Genomic DNA, 13559 nt, shown 5'->3' on the forward strand with positions numbered 1-13559 from the left:
ATAACATAGTCCGTTTTCTGATGGTCTCTTATTTCCTTAGTCTAAATTGATTCAGTCCCCTTCCTCCTCCCCTCCTAAGTTGTTTTTCTCATAGCTTATTCCAACTTGCATTGTGAGTTGGTGGTTAAAGTGAGAAGATTGTCTTTGTTTTTGGTGTTTTCCTTCCCTTTAGCCTAATGCTATAGTTGAATAGTTGCTATCCTATTCTGATTCTCCTTACTCTGTGTTTTGTGACCTCTTTCTCCCTTTCTTTCTCTTTTCAGGTATGAGGGCCTTCTTGAGGATTTCTTGGCAGGGGGTGGGGGGGGTGGGGAGGGTCTCATGGCTACAAAGTCCTTTAGCTTTTGTTTTTCTTGGAAAGATTTAATTTCTCCCTCATATCTGAAGGATATTTTTGCTGGATAAAGTATTCTTGGCTGAAGATTTTTATCTTTTAAAGTTTTGAATATGTCATTCCATTCTCTCCTAGCTTGTAAGGTTTCTGCAGAGAAATCTGCTGAAAGCCTGATGGGGTTCCTTTGTAGGTTATTTTCTTCTGCCTTGCTGCCCTGAGTATTCTTTCTTTGTTATTCATTTTTTGCCCGTTTTTACTACCATATGCCTTGCAGTAGGTCTTTTTACATGGACAAATCTAGGAGATCTGGAAGCTTCCTCCACACATATTTCCCTCTCATTCTCTGGATTTGGGAAGTTGTCTGCTTTTATTTCTTTGAACAAGCTTTCTGCTCCACTCTCCTTCTCTTCACCTTCTGAAATACCTATAATTCTTTTGTTGCATTTCCTCATTGAATCGGATATTTCTCTGAGACCTTCTTCATTTCTTTTTAGTCTTAGTTCTCACTCTTCATCTGTCTGGAGCATTTCAACATGTCTGTCTTCGATTATGCTGTTTCACTCCTTTATGGTGTCTACATGAGCATTCAGGGAATCCATATTTTGTTTTCTCTCTTCCTTTGTGTCTTTCATCTGTAATATTTCTGATTGATTCTTCTTTATAGTTTCAATCTCTTTTGTGAAGTAGCTCCTGAACTCATTGAATTGTTTCTCTTTATTCTCTTTTACCTCATTGAGTTTTTTGATGATAGCTATTTTGAATTCATTGTTGTTTAGCTTACATATTTCTGTGTCCTCAGGACTGAGTTCTGGGTGCTTGTCGTTTTCTCTCTGGTCTGGAGATTTGATGTAGTGTCTGATGTTGGAAGGCCTGGACTTTCCCATTGTGATATTATTTGGTTGCAGTTACAGCCTGTTGCCACCAGGTGGGGGTCGAGAGCCACGTGTTCTGAGCCCTCCACCTTCAGCCCAGATGGTGCAGAACAGGTTGGGGGAGTGGCGCTTTCTCCTGCATGCTCTCCCTATCTGGTCTCCTGGGGTTTTGGTTTCATAAGGTCACCCCGTGGGAAAGCTTTCACCCGGTTATAGGGCCTCCCTCCAGGCTGCAGGGGCTCAGGGAGTCCTGGGTGATCCTGCAGAAGCGCGACCCCTCCCCAACTCTTTCCCTCCTGCAGCCTCCCGCAGCAGCAACTGCAGTCTTTAGGGGAGGGAGTGAAGTTCTGTCTTACCCCGTTCCAGCTTCTCTCAGGGGGGTTCCAGCCTCTCCACCCTCTGTCGTGTGGCTGCCGTGACTCTGAGAGGATTTTTGTGCTGTTAGGATGTTTTTCGTTGGAATATGGTTGCTCCTTTTTGTTGTATATTGTAGGGGAGGGAGTCCTGGGCAAGTTCACTCTGCCATGATGCTGACGTCACTGCATTTTTTTTTTTAATAACAGCTTTATTGAGTCAGAATTTACCATAAAATTCACCTTTTAAAGTATGTAAGTCAGTGATTTTTTAGTATATTTAGAGTGGTGGATCATTACCACTATCTAATTTTAGAACATTTTTATCACCCCAAAAAGAAACCTCATATGCATTAGCAGACACTCTCCATTCTCTACTCCTTCCAGCCCTGGCAACCACTTAATCTACTTTCTGTCTCTCTAGATTTGCCTGTTTTGGACATTTCATATATATGGAATCATATAATATGTGGTCTTTTGTGTCTGGCTTCTCTTGCTCAGCATAATGTTTCAAGTTTCATCTATGTTGTAGCATGTATCACTGTGTCATTGCTTTATGGCTGAATAATCCATTGTTCAGATGGATAGATCACATTTTGTTTATTCATTCACCAGTAGATGGCTCTTGGGTTGTTTCTACTTTTTGGCTGTGAGGAATAATGCTACTTGGACATTCATGTACAAGTTTTTGCGTGGATATATCTTTTAATTTCTCTTGGGTTTATGCCTAGGTGTGGATTTGCTAGGTGATATAGTAACTTTATACAGTCATGCATCACTTAATGACAGGGATACATTCTGAGAAATGAGTCATTAGGTGATTTTGTCTTTGTGCAAACAACGTAGAGTGTACTTACACAGACCTAGATGGTATAGCCTACTACACACATGGCTCTATGGTCCTAATCTTATGGGACCACCATCATATATGTGGTCTTTTGTTGACCAAAACGTTATGCAGTGCATGACTGCATTTAACATTTCCCTCATAGAACTTTCATTTTAAGGCAAATAGCAAATATAGCCTATTCATATAACATTATAAGGAGATTAAAAACAGATCACACATGCCAGCATCATGTTTTCATTTTAATTAGATTTATTCCTTTTTTTTTTTTTTTAAGATTTTATTTTTCCTTTTTCTCCCCAAAGCCTCCCGGCACATAGTTGTGCATATTGTTTTTAGTTGTGGGTCCTTCTAGTTGTGGCATATGGGACGACGCCTCAGCATGGCTTGTTGAGTGGTGCCATGTCCATGCCCAGGATTTGAACTGGCAAAACCCTGGGCCGCCAAAGTGGAGCACATGAACCTAACCACTTGGCCACAGGGCCAGCCCCTAGATTTATTACTTTGACACTGCTAAAGCATTTGTGTTCTCTCACTGCAGTTTGCTGTGTTAAAATTGGAAATTATTTGTTCTTCAAGTGGTGTCATCTTATTTTGGGGACTTCTCGTAGTCAAGAGCATTTGCCTCACCATCAGAAAATCTCTCTAGCCAATCTATTAATACAGGCATGATTTGGTGGAGGAAAAGACTGATCTATAAAAATAGTTAAATATTAAACACTTACTGTGAGCCAGGTTATTTCTAGGAACTTAATGTGTATTTAGTACTTATAACCCTGTGAAGAAAGTACTGTTATTCTCATTTTACCAGATGAAGAAACTGACACATGAGAGGAAATGTAAAAACTGTCTTGTTAACCGAGACGCTTATTTTAACTTTGCCTAACAACCATTCATTCATCATACAACATGAGCCCTTGCTTCTGAGGGGTATGGACAAGAAACAGAAATTTGTGCTATTTTATGGTAATTAACTAGGGTACATGTTGATCAAATTAGGTTTGAGGGAAAGAACTATAATTGGAATGTTTAAATCCTGTGACTCCCTAATACAGTGATCTAACATTGTTAAACAGCATGAAACCTTTTTGTCCCTAATGGTTAATCCTTAATGTGGTTGGTCACCAATACTCCATCTCTTGTGTTGTTTTGGGGTAAGAAATTGTTGGTTTGTCTGAAGGCAGTCAGATGGCTACTGTGATGCTTTGTCCGGAAGTTTATCCTTCAAATAATTGTTGATTACTTTTTTCCCCTTAAGGGCTTTCTTGTACTCAGGAGCAGTTCTTTTATGAGGGAAGGGTACTAGATAAGGTGGAGGTCAGAGTGGAGATTAAATTTTCAGAGAGGAGGAAACGCCACCTCAAAAAATTGTCCATGGTCTCTCTTTTTCTCCCTTAATTCCAGGATGCCACTCTTGTTTTTATTCAGATTAATATTTTTTATAATTAAAACTTTTTATTGAGGTAAAAATTTACGTAACATAAATTTCACCATTATAACCATTTTAAAGTGTGTGATTCAAGCCTTTGAGTGTATTCACAATGTTGTACAACCACCTCCACTATCTAATCCCAGAACATTTTCATCACCCCAAAAAGAAACCCTGTACCCATTGAGCAGTCCCTCTCTGTTACGCTCTTCCTCCAGCCCCTGGCAATCATTAGTCTGCTTTCTGTGTCTATAAATTTGCCTATTCTAGACATTTCGTATTAGTGGAATCATACAATATGTGACCTTTTATGTGTCTGACCTCTTAACATGATGTTTTCAAAGTTCATACATACAGAGTGTATCACTACTTCCTTCCTTTCTATTGCCAAATAATATTCCATTGTATAGATGCACCACATTGGTTGATGGATATGTGGGTTGTTTCCACTTTTTGGCTATTTTGAATAATGCTGCTATGATCATTAGTATACAAGTATACTTCGGTTCTTTTGGGTTACATTCCCACCCACGTTGTATGAGGGTTCTGGTTTTTCCACATCCTTGCCAACACTTGTCATTTGCTCATTTTTAAAAAAACTGTAGCCATCCTAGTGAATGTGAAGTGGTATCTCATTGTGGTTTTGATTTGTATTTTCCTAATTACTAATGACGTTGACCATCTTTTCATGTGCCTATTGGCCATTTGCATATCTTCCTTGTAAAAATACATATTCAAGTCCTTTAAATTGGGTTGTCTTTTTTGTTGTTGAGTTGTAAGACTTCTTTATGCAGTCTGGATACTAGATTCTTACCAGATACATGATGTGCAAATACTTTCTCTCATTCTGTGGATTGCCTTTTCACTATCTTGATAGTGTTCTTTAAAGCACAAAAGTTTTTAATTTTGGTGAAGTCCAGTGTATCTATTTTTTCCATTGTTGTTTGTGCCTGTAGTGTCATACCTAAGAACCGATTGCTAAACTCAAGGTCATGAAGATTTACTCCTCTGTTTTCTTCTAAGGGTTTTGTAGTTTTAGCTTTATTTTTAGATCTTTGATCTATTTTGAATTAATCTTTTTTGTATGTTGCAACATAGAGGTCTAACTTCTTCTTTTGCCGGTGGTTATACAGTGATCCCAGTACCATTTCTTGAAAAGACTATTCTGTCCCCATTGAATGGCCTTGGTATCCTTGTCAAAAATCAATTGGCCATATATGGGTGGGTTTATCTCTGGACTCTCAATTCTATCCATTGATTTATATATCTATACTTAGGCAGTACCCTGCTATAGCTTTTTGTAAGTTTTGAAATGGGGAAGTTTGAGTCCTCCAATTTTGTTCTTTTTCAAGATTATTTTGGTTATTTGGGTTTCCTTGAAGTTCCATATAAATTTTAAGATCAGCTTGTCTCTTTCTGCAAAGACTGGGAATTTTGATAGGAATTGCATTGACTCTGTAGATCAATTTGGGGTCTTTCCCAAATTGCCATCTTTATGTTATTGAATCTTCCAATCCATGAACACAGGGTGTCTTTCCATTTATTTGTCTTTAATTTCTTTCAACAATATTTTATAGTTTTCACTATATAAATCTTGTACCTCCTTGGTTAAATATATCCCTAAATCTGGTATTGAATAATACTTTTACTTGTTTTTGGACAATGCAAGTACCTTAGAAAACTTTCTCCTCAGGGTCAATGTACACAAATCAACAATATTTTTACATAGTAGCAACAAACAGTTGGAAATAACAGCATATTTGTAAGCTGTTGGAAATAATGCAGTAGAGAGCAGGGAGAAAGTGTAAGTCACTAGACGGTCGTCCTTGCATAGGTAAGAAGGACTGGGATCTAGTGCACCAGAGGAGAGGAAGACCTAGTGAAAAGCATAGACCAAAAGAAAGGGGAGGGACGACAACATATATAGTAGGTGGGGGGATGCACTTATAGGAAGCATGTGGAAGCTGTCTTCTGAATGCTTCTCTTTTGCTAGTGAAATTGGAAGAAAAGTCATCAGCTGAGAGTGAGGATGATGAGGGAGTGTTGGATATTTGAGGAGAGGGGAAAAAGTATTGAATGATTGTCAGTAAATAGACAAGAAATGTACTGGGATTGTCAAATCATTGATCTATCTGGATTTTGTTTTGTTTAAGGAATAAAGTAGGGGTTTAACTTTATTTCTTTTTCCCAATATCTATCCAGTTATCCACATCCATTCACTGAATATTTTCATTACCTTTTTGTTAGTTTTTCCTCTGTCCCATTAAGTCTACTTTTCTTAACTCAGTCTCCTCTCTACGGTTTACCTAGTTCCTCTAGATAGGCTAGAATTTTTCTTTGCCAGCTTATAGTTGTGCATTCCTCAATGTGCCTATGTATATTTACAGTTTTCCAACAATGGCACACTATCAGGGTATAAACGGTAGAGCCAGTTCTGGTTTTATTTGTGTCCAGTCAATGTATAAGCCAAGTGTTAGCCATCTTCCAAGGAAAGGGAAGGCGGCCTCTCTACAGCCAGGTCTCACCCAACTGGAGAGATGAGACAGCATTTGGCAGCAGCCTCTCTAAGGACCCTAGGTAGCAAGTAGACAGGTATGGCTCCTCTGAGAGAATCCTCAGGCTTCTTCCTACCCTCTTGAAGTATCTGTTAAATGCAAGGTCCTTGCCCCAGTCCTTCTTCACACCACTGGCCCTTACTCTTGCCTCAGAGGAGCCAGCATGCTTGTCCTGGCTGTTTTGTTATTCTAGGAATGGAGACAAGGCTGTGCATTCAGGCTGCCATCTTCCCAGATTGTCCATTGTGATTTTCGTCCATTTAAAGTTAACTGTAAATCAGATCTTCTGGGGCTTATTACTCAAGGGAGCTACTCCATAAGATTTCCATTCTTTTGCTTCTCCATCTTTATATTGGGAATTGTAGAGTCAGCCCTGGTGGCCTAGTGGTTAAATTCGGCGCACTCTGCTTTCGCGGCCCAAGTTTGGTTCCCAGGTATGGACCTACACCATATGTCTGTCAGTGGCCATGCCATGCTGTCTACTTACATACAAAAAGAGGAGGATTGGCAGCAGGTGTTAGTTCAGGGCAAATCTTCCTCAGCCAAAAATAAATAAATAAATATATAAATAAATTAGGAACTGTATGTTCAAAAAGAGAGTTTTCCTCTGGCACTCTTCTTGAGACACTGTTAGGACTTGTGTGAACTAGGATGATACTTTCCTCAATTCTATACAATTAGTCTCTTAACTATAAAAATTTATCTGTTTATTCAATAGACACGTATTCACCATATACCACTGTGCCCTGCTTGGCTCCTGGAAGTTCAGTCAGACATGATTTCTATCCTTGAAGCTTTACCACCAAGACACAGACAAATCAACAATCACAAACTAGTGTTGAATACTCAGGGAAGGCTTGCTTATGAGGTTGTCGGGGCACAGAGGACAGCATATAACTCAGACTGGGGCATCACAGAAGGCTTCTCAGAGGAGGGAAGTTTGTAGTGTTTAGAACATTTAATGTAATTATTCATCTGATAGGGTTAAAAATTCATTATTTTGCTGTTCTCTGTTTCATTAGCTCTTTTTTCCTTTTCTTCTATTTTTTTCTGTCTCCTTTTGGATTGAGTATTTTTTATGATTGCATTTTACCTCCACTGTTGGCTTATTATTTTTACTTCTTTTAAAGTGTTTTTAGTAGCTGCTCCATAATATACATTTTAAATTAATAATAATCTCTAAATAATATACTCCTTCTTTTATAGCATAAGGATCTTACAATAGTATATTCCTGCTTCCTGGTGTATTTTGGTATATTGTCATACATTTTACTTTTTCATATGCTGTAAACTCATAATACATTGCTACTATTTTGCTTTAGACAGTCAATTATATTTTAGAGTGACAAAAATAAGAAAGGAAATTTTACGTTTACCTTTATTTTAGCCATTTTCATGGATTTCACTTCTTGGGTAGATCCAACTTTCTGGTACCATATTTCTTCTCCCTAAAGAATTTTCTTTACTATTTCTTGTGGTGCAAGCCTGCTGGTAATGAATTTTATTTTTTCTTGTCCAAAAAAGTATCTAGTTCTTCATTTTTTTAATCATCGTGATTTTTTTTATTGAGAAATAATTCACATGTTGTAAAATTCACTCTTTTAAGTATATAATTGTTTTTAGTATATTCCAAATGGGCAACCATCATCACTAATTTCAGAACATTATTGTCACCCCAAAAAGAAAATCTATACCCATTATTAATCACTCCCTTCCCCCAGCACCTGACAACCACTATCTGCATTTTCTTTTTAAGATTTTTTTTAAAATTTTTCCTTTTTCTCCCCAACGCCCCCCAGTACATAGTTGTGTGTTTTTAGTTGGGGTCCTTCCAGTTATGGCATGTGGGATGCCCCCTCAGCGTGGCCTGCGAAGCGGTGCTGTGTCCGTGCCTGGGATTCCAACTGGCGAAACCCTTGGCGGCCAAAGTGAAGCGTACGAACTTAACCATTCATCCACGGGCCTGGCCCTCACTATCTGCATTTTTGAAAGGCATTTTGACCGTGTATAGGATTCTGGGTTGGCAGTTTTTTGGAGTTTTTTTCTAGCACTTTAAAAAAGTCGTCCATGGGGCTGGCTGGTGGCACAGCAGTTAAATGTGCACGTTCTGCTTCAGTGGCCCAGGGTTCGCTGGTTCGGATCCAGGTGCAAAAGAATTAGAATAGACTTCTCAAAAGAAACTATGAAACCCAGAGATGATGGACTACTTTTTTTATTTTATTTTATTGATTTTTTCAGGAAGATTAGCCCTGAGCCAACTGCTGCCAATCCTCCTCTTTTTGCTGAGGAATACTGGCCCTGAGCATCCATGCCCATCTTCCTCTACTTTATATGTGGGACGCCTACCACAGCATGGCATGCCAAGCAGTGCCATGTCCACACCCTGGATTTGAACTGGTGAATCCCGGACTGCCGAAGCGGAATGTGTGCACTTAACCCTTGCACACCTGGGCCGGCCCATAACTATGCTTATTTTAAATTCTCTGTCTGATAGTTTCATTTTGGGAAATGTAATTTTGGGATCACATTTTGGGAAATGTAATCTCTTGATTCTGGTTCTGTTGATTTCTGTATCTCTTGGCAGTTCATTATTCTTTCTGGCTTTTTTGTCTTGTAATTTTTGATCGATTTCCAGACATAGTATGTAGGACAGAGACCGAGATAAATAATATTTATGCCTGGAAATGAATACACTTGCTTTGTATTAGGCCATTAATGTGTGAAGTTGAATAGATCTTGACAGATAGTGAACTGGGTTTGGGTTTTATTGTTTGATTGCCTTTGTTCACCACAGGCTTTAAATTTCTCTGGTGCCACCTTGTGTTTAGGGTGAGGGTTGATTTTCCAGAGGGTTTTTTCTCAGTAGCCTCCTCCCTTCAGCTGTAGTACTTCCCTCTGAGTCTTCGCTTTAGAGAGGATCTCTCCATGCTCTTTCTCCTTCCCCAAAATTGGACTGCTGTTGCTTGTCACTTGGTGCTTGCTAATCTGAAGGGGGAAGAGAGTTGTCTGTCGTCTTGGCTCAGTCTGTCTTAGACAGAACTGTGTCCCTGGCTCTCAGGCTTTCTCAGTGCTGCTGTTCCTTCCCCAGAGGAGTAGAAGGTTTTCTTTGTTTACCCTTCTTCAGCATCAGTGGGTCTTTGCCTGTATCTTAGGGGCAATAGGGTTTATTACCCTTCCCCTGGCCCCTTAAGGCTTTTGTTCCTTAGAGGACAAGTGATTAGGTGAGGCCTCATGCCTTTCCTGAAGCAGAACTCCCCTCGTTGCTTGCACCAGCAAGAATGGCTTTCTCCAGTCTCCTGCCCTGCCCCCAGTCTTTCTTGCGAGCACCTGGAGAGGTCCATAGAGAAGAGTCTGCGAGGTGATGCCAACTTCCCTGATTTCTGCACTTGCCAGGGAGTTTGTACTCTCCCAGGCTAACCCACACTCTGCTTTTAGCAATTTGATAATAATTTTCTCTGAATTCTTACCTGCTGCATGAAGGCCTTGACTTCCTCCTGTTGTCACCAGTAAAGCCAATACAGGCAGACTTCGGAGATATTGCAGGTTGAGCTCCAGACTACTGCAATAAAGCAAATACTGCAATAAAGCGAGTCACATGAGGTTTTTGGTTTCCTACTGCATAAAGTTATGTTTACACAATACTGTAATCTATTAAGTGTGCCAGTAGCATTATGTCTAAAAAATCATATACAGTCCTTAATTTAAAAATACTTGAGTTCAGCCCTGTGGCCGAGTGGTTAATTTTGCGTGCTCCGCTTCGGCAGCCCAGGGTTTTGCCAGTTCACATCCTGGGCGCAGACGTGGCACCGCTCGTCAGGCCATGCTGAGGTGGTGTCCCACATGCCCCAACTAGAAGGACCCACAACTAAAAATGTACAACTGTGTACCAAGGGGCGTTGGGGAGAAACACCTTGTAGAAATGCAATATCTGCAAAGTACAGTAAAGTGAAGCACAGTAAACAAGATACACCTGTACTTGTGTCTCATCTCCCTTTGGAGGCCCTTGTCTTTCCATAAAGTTCAGGCTAATTGGTTGTCCTGCCACCTCAGTTCTCTGATGAGTTTAAAAAAAGTTATAATTTCTTAGATTATCTAGCTTTTTTCTTATTGTTAGGATGGAGGTGACTTTCTTTCCAGCTTACTGTATTCTAGGCCTTGAACTGAATCTTCAATGGCAGGTAAGAGTTGGCATGATGAGAAAGGGTAGGAAGGACATTTTGGGCAGAGGAAGTTTGCTTTGGCAAGATACTGGGGCATGAAATTGCACGAGGGTGTCATTCACAAACAGCTGGGTTTAGTTCACATTAGCATTGTTAATGAGGCTAGAATGATGGGCCAGATCATGGAGGGCCTGAATGCCCACTGAAGGAGTTAAATTGTATACTGAAAACGTTAAGGAGCCATAAATGTATCTCTTTGGTGGGTATTTTCCAACAACCCTCTTTCCTTTGGCGAAATTGGATCCAGAGGAATTAATAAGGCTTGGGCTGAATTACTTCTAAAATGATTGCTGTGCTCTTAGGTCTGTTCTAGTACCCAGCCTGCATGTAGGAGGGGGCTGCTAAGCATCTAGTATGCCCGTGTATTTTGCTTCTAGTCAGGCAGCATTGGTGCTGCAGACAGTCCAGAGGACTGGAACAAAGTCTGGGACAACTGGAGGCTGCTGACAATGGCTGGGATCTTTGACTGCTGGGAGCCCCCAGAGGGAGGAGACCACCTGTATTCCTACACCATCATCACAGTGGATGCCTGCAAAGTCTTGAATGACATCCACCAAAGGCAAGTCACACTTCTTATCCCTGGGTTCAAAAGGATACAGAGGAGGGTTTGTTCTCTTTGCTTTTAGATAGGTAGCTTTTGGAATTTAAAGTTTGTGTATGTACAGATTTAGAGAGTAGCAGTTGCTTTGCAAAATACATTTATCGTCAGTTGGCTATAATATGACATGCATTCCTAAAAATCACCACACTATGCAAAATTGTACAGTGAAAACCCAGAACTTATGAGAAAAGTAGGGTTAAGGAGACAACACTTAAAAACTTTGTCAGTGACACATAAAAAATAATAGGAAGTTATTAAAAACAGTCTCACAGTTTTCTACATTAAGCAGTTAAGAAATACATAGACACTGCAATAAATACAGGCATGCCTCATTTTATTGCTGTTATGCTTAAATTGCTCCCTAGTGTATCAATTACATTGAACAGATTCCCATTTTAAAAATGAGCATAAGCAGAACTGACTATACTTGTGTAACACCTTCACAATTTTTGCCAGATCTGAGTGCTCTGAGAAGTGATTTTTGATGTTTTTCTGAAAAGAATACAGTGCTGCACATATTACCTGTTTTAGCCCTGTCCTAAGCGTTCTGTGGAAATTAGGCTTTCGTGTGATACAGTGGCTCTATTTTTTGCTAATTCACTTTAAAATAAATTCTGATTTCATTTAATCTAAGATGATTAGATTGATTTTTAAATGTACCATTATTTCATATGCTGTTAAGAAAAGTAAATTGCTGCCGATTACTGCCAACTAAATTATAACTCATGCAGAGATGCCATTCATCATAAAATGCATCTGGATTTTAGATTGCAAAATATTTTTTTTAAGTACATGGTTGATTTTTTGAAGTTACAATGATTATTAAAATAGATGTTTATGCATTTATCTCCTAAAATCAACTATACCACCCACCACTGAAGTGTGTACCATGTTTTGCATTGCCCTAGGACATAAGACTGGGAACTAAACATAGATCTTTTCCTAACATCCTCCTAGGTACCAGGAGTCATCTTGACAGCCTCTTTGGTTTCTGAGGCATAGTTTCCTTTTGTTCACAATTATGTGAATAGCTCTTTCTTACTGTATATCTGTCATAGTTGGTAAGGCTGGAGATTACTGTTGATAGACAAGTTTTCCAGGATCTATTCTCCCTTTAATTCTAGGCTGGGTTATCGTAGAAAGGTCACCAGTTTACGAACGTGTACACTGTATTGCACTGGATCCAGTCAAAGCAGTGTTCGCTGTCTTTGCCATAAAACTTTGTAAGCTGGCTCTCCTAGTGTCGGATTTCATGCCCTGTCAAGTTGTGGTCAGGGAACACATGGCAGCAATCCGTGTGTGAGGTGCAGAGGGAGGGCAAGCTTCTGCTTGTGATGGTTTGCACTGTCATCTGACTCAAGTCTTTCTGCCTTCTCTCCCTACCCTCACTCTACCTGTCCCAACCAATGACTTGACCTCACTGCCTAGGATGCCTGCCATATTAGATGGAGAGGAGGCAGTCTCTAAATGGCTTGATTTTGGTGAAGTCTCAACTCAGGAAGCTCTGAAGTTAATCCACCCTACAGAGAACATCACCTTCCATCCAGTCTCTTTTGTGGTGAACAACTGCCTAAACAACACTCCTGATTGCCTGACTCCTGTTGACTTATCGGTCATAAAGGTAGGGCCTGTGACTCTGACAGTCTTTTTTGACTTTCTGTCTTCTGTCAGTATAGCCCTTTTTTTTGGATATGGCCTTTTACAGTGAGAGCTTTAATTAAACCACCCAAAACTCATATTCTTTTTGCATGGCAAAGTTGAGCAGAGCAATGACTCTTAAAGCTGGCTGTGGACTCAGAGTCCTCAGGAGAGCTCTTTCAAAATGTAAATGCTAGACCCTATCTAGACCTAGAGTCGACATTCAGGGTTGGGCTTGGGCTTCTGTATCATTAAGAAACTTCTTCAGGGGCCAGCCCAGTGGTGTAGTGGTTAAGTTTACACACTCCGCTTTAGCGGCCTGGGGTTCATGTGTTCGGATCCGAGGCTCAGACCCACACACTGCTCATCAAGCCATGCTGTGGTGGCATCCCACATGCAAAATAGAGAAAGATTGGCGCAGATGTTAGCTCAGGGACAATCAGGCCAGTTTAGCCTGTTCAGCCTTAGACTGAGTCCCTAATCCTGGTGACTGAAGCCATACCTCTCCAGCTTCATTTCCCACGCTCTGCCTGGTCACACTGAATTACATTCTTTTCGCTAGAATGCTTCATTCTCTGCATGTGTTTGGAATGCCTGTTGCTCTCTTCTCCGGCTGGTCTCACACAATCCTCTCTGAAGCCTCTATAAGAGCTCCTCCCTACCCTTGTACCTTGGAGCACACTCACTTGCTCCTCTCCTCCCAGGCCTGA

At 40.3% G+C, this 13559-nt stretch overlaps 1 protein-coding gene across 14 annotated transcripts in view; it reads left to right on the forward strand.

The window, feature by feature from the left end:
* Window positions 1-13559, forward strand: part of LOC100052168 (abasic site processing protein HMCES) — a 71217-nt gene that overhangs the window by 25653 nt on the left and 32005 nt on the right. For all 14 annotated transcript variants that reach the window (XR_011422324.1, XM_023651355.2, XM_070224323.1 and 11 more), the window contains 2 exons: window positions 10988-11169; window positions 12640-12832. Coding sequence is in view for 13 of the 14 variants with exons in the window: in XM_023651355.2 (XP_023507123.1) it covers window positions 10988-11169; window positions 12640-12832 (375 nt within the window). In the remaining variant the exon portion in view is untranslated. The remainder of the gene's footprint in view (window positions 1-10987; window positions 11170-12639; window positions 12833-13559) is intronic.

Source organism: Equus caballus, chromosome 10 (assembly GCF_041296265.1).
Source record: "Equus caballus isolate H_3958 breed thoroughbred chromosome 10, TB-T2T, whole genome shotgun sequence".
Classification (NCBI taxonomy): Eukaryota; Metazoa; Chordata; class Mammalia; order Perissodactyla; family Equidae; genus Equus; species Equus caballus.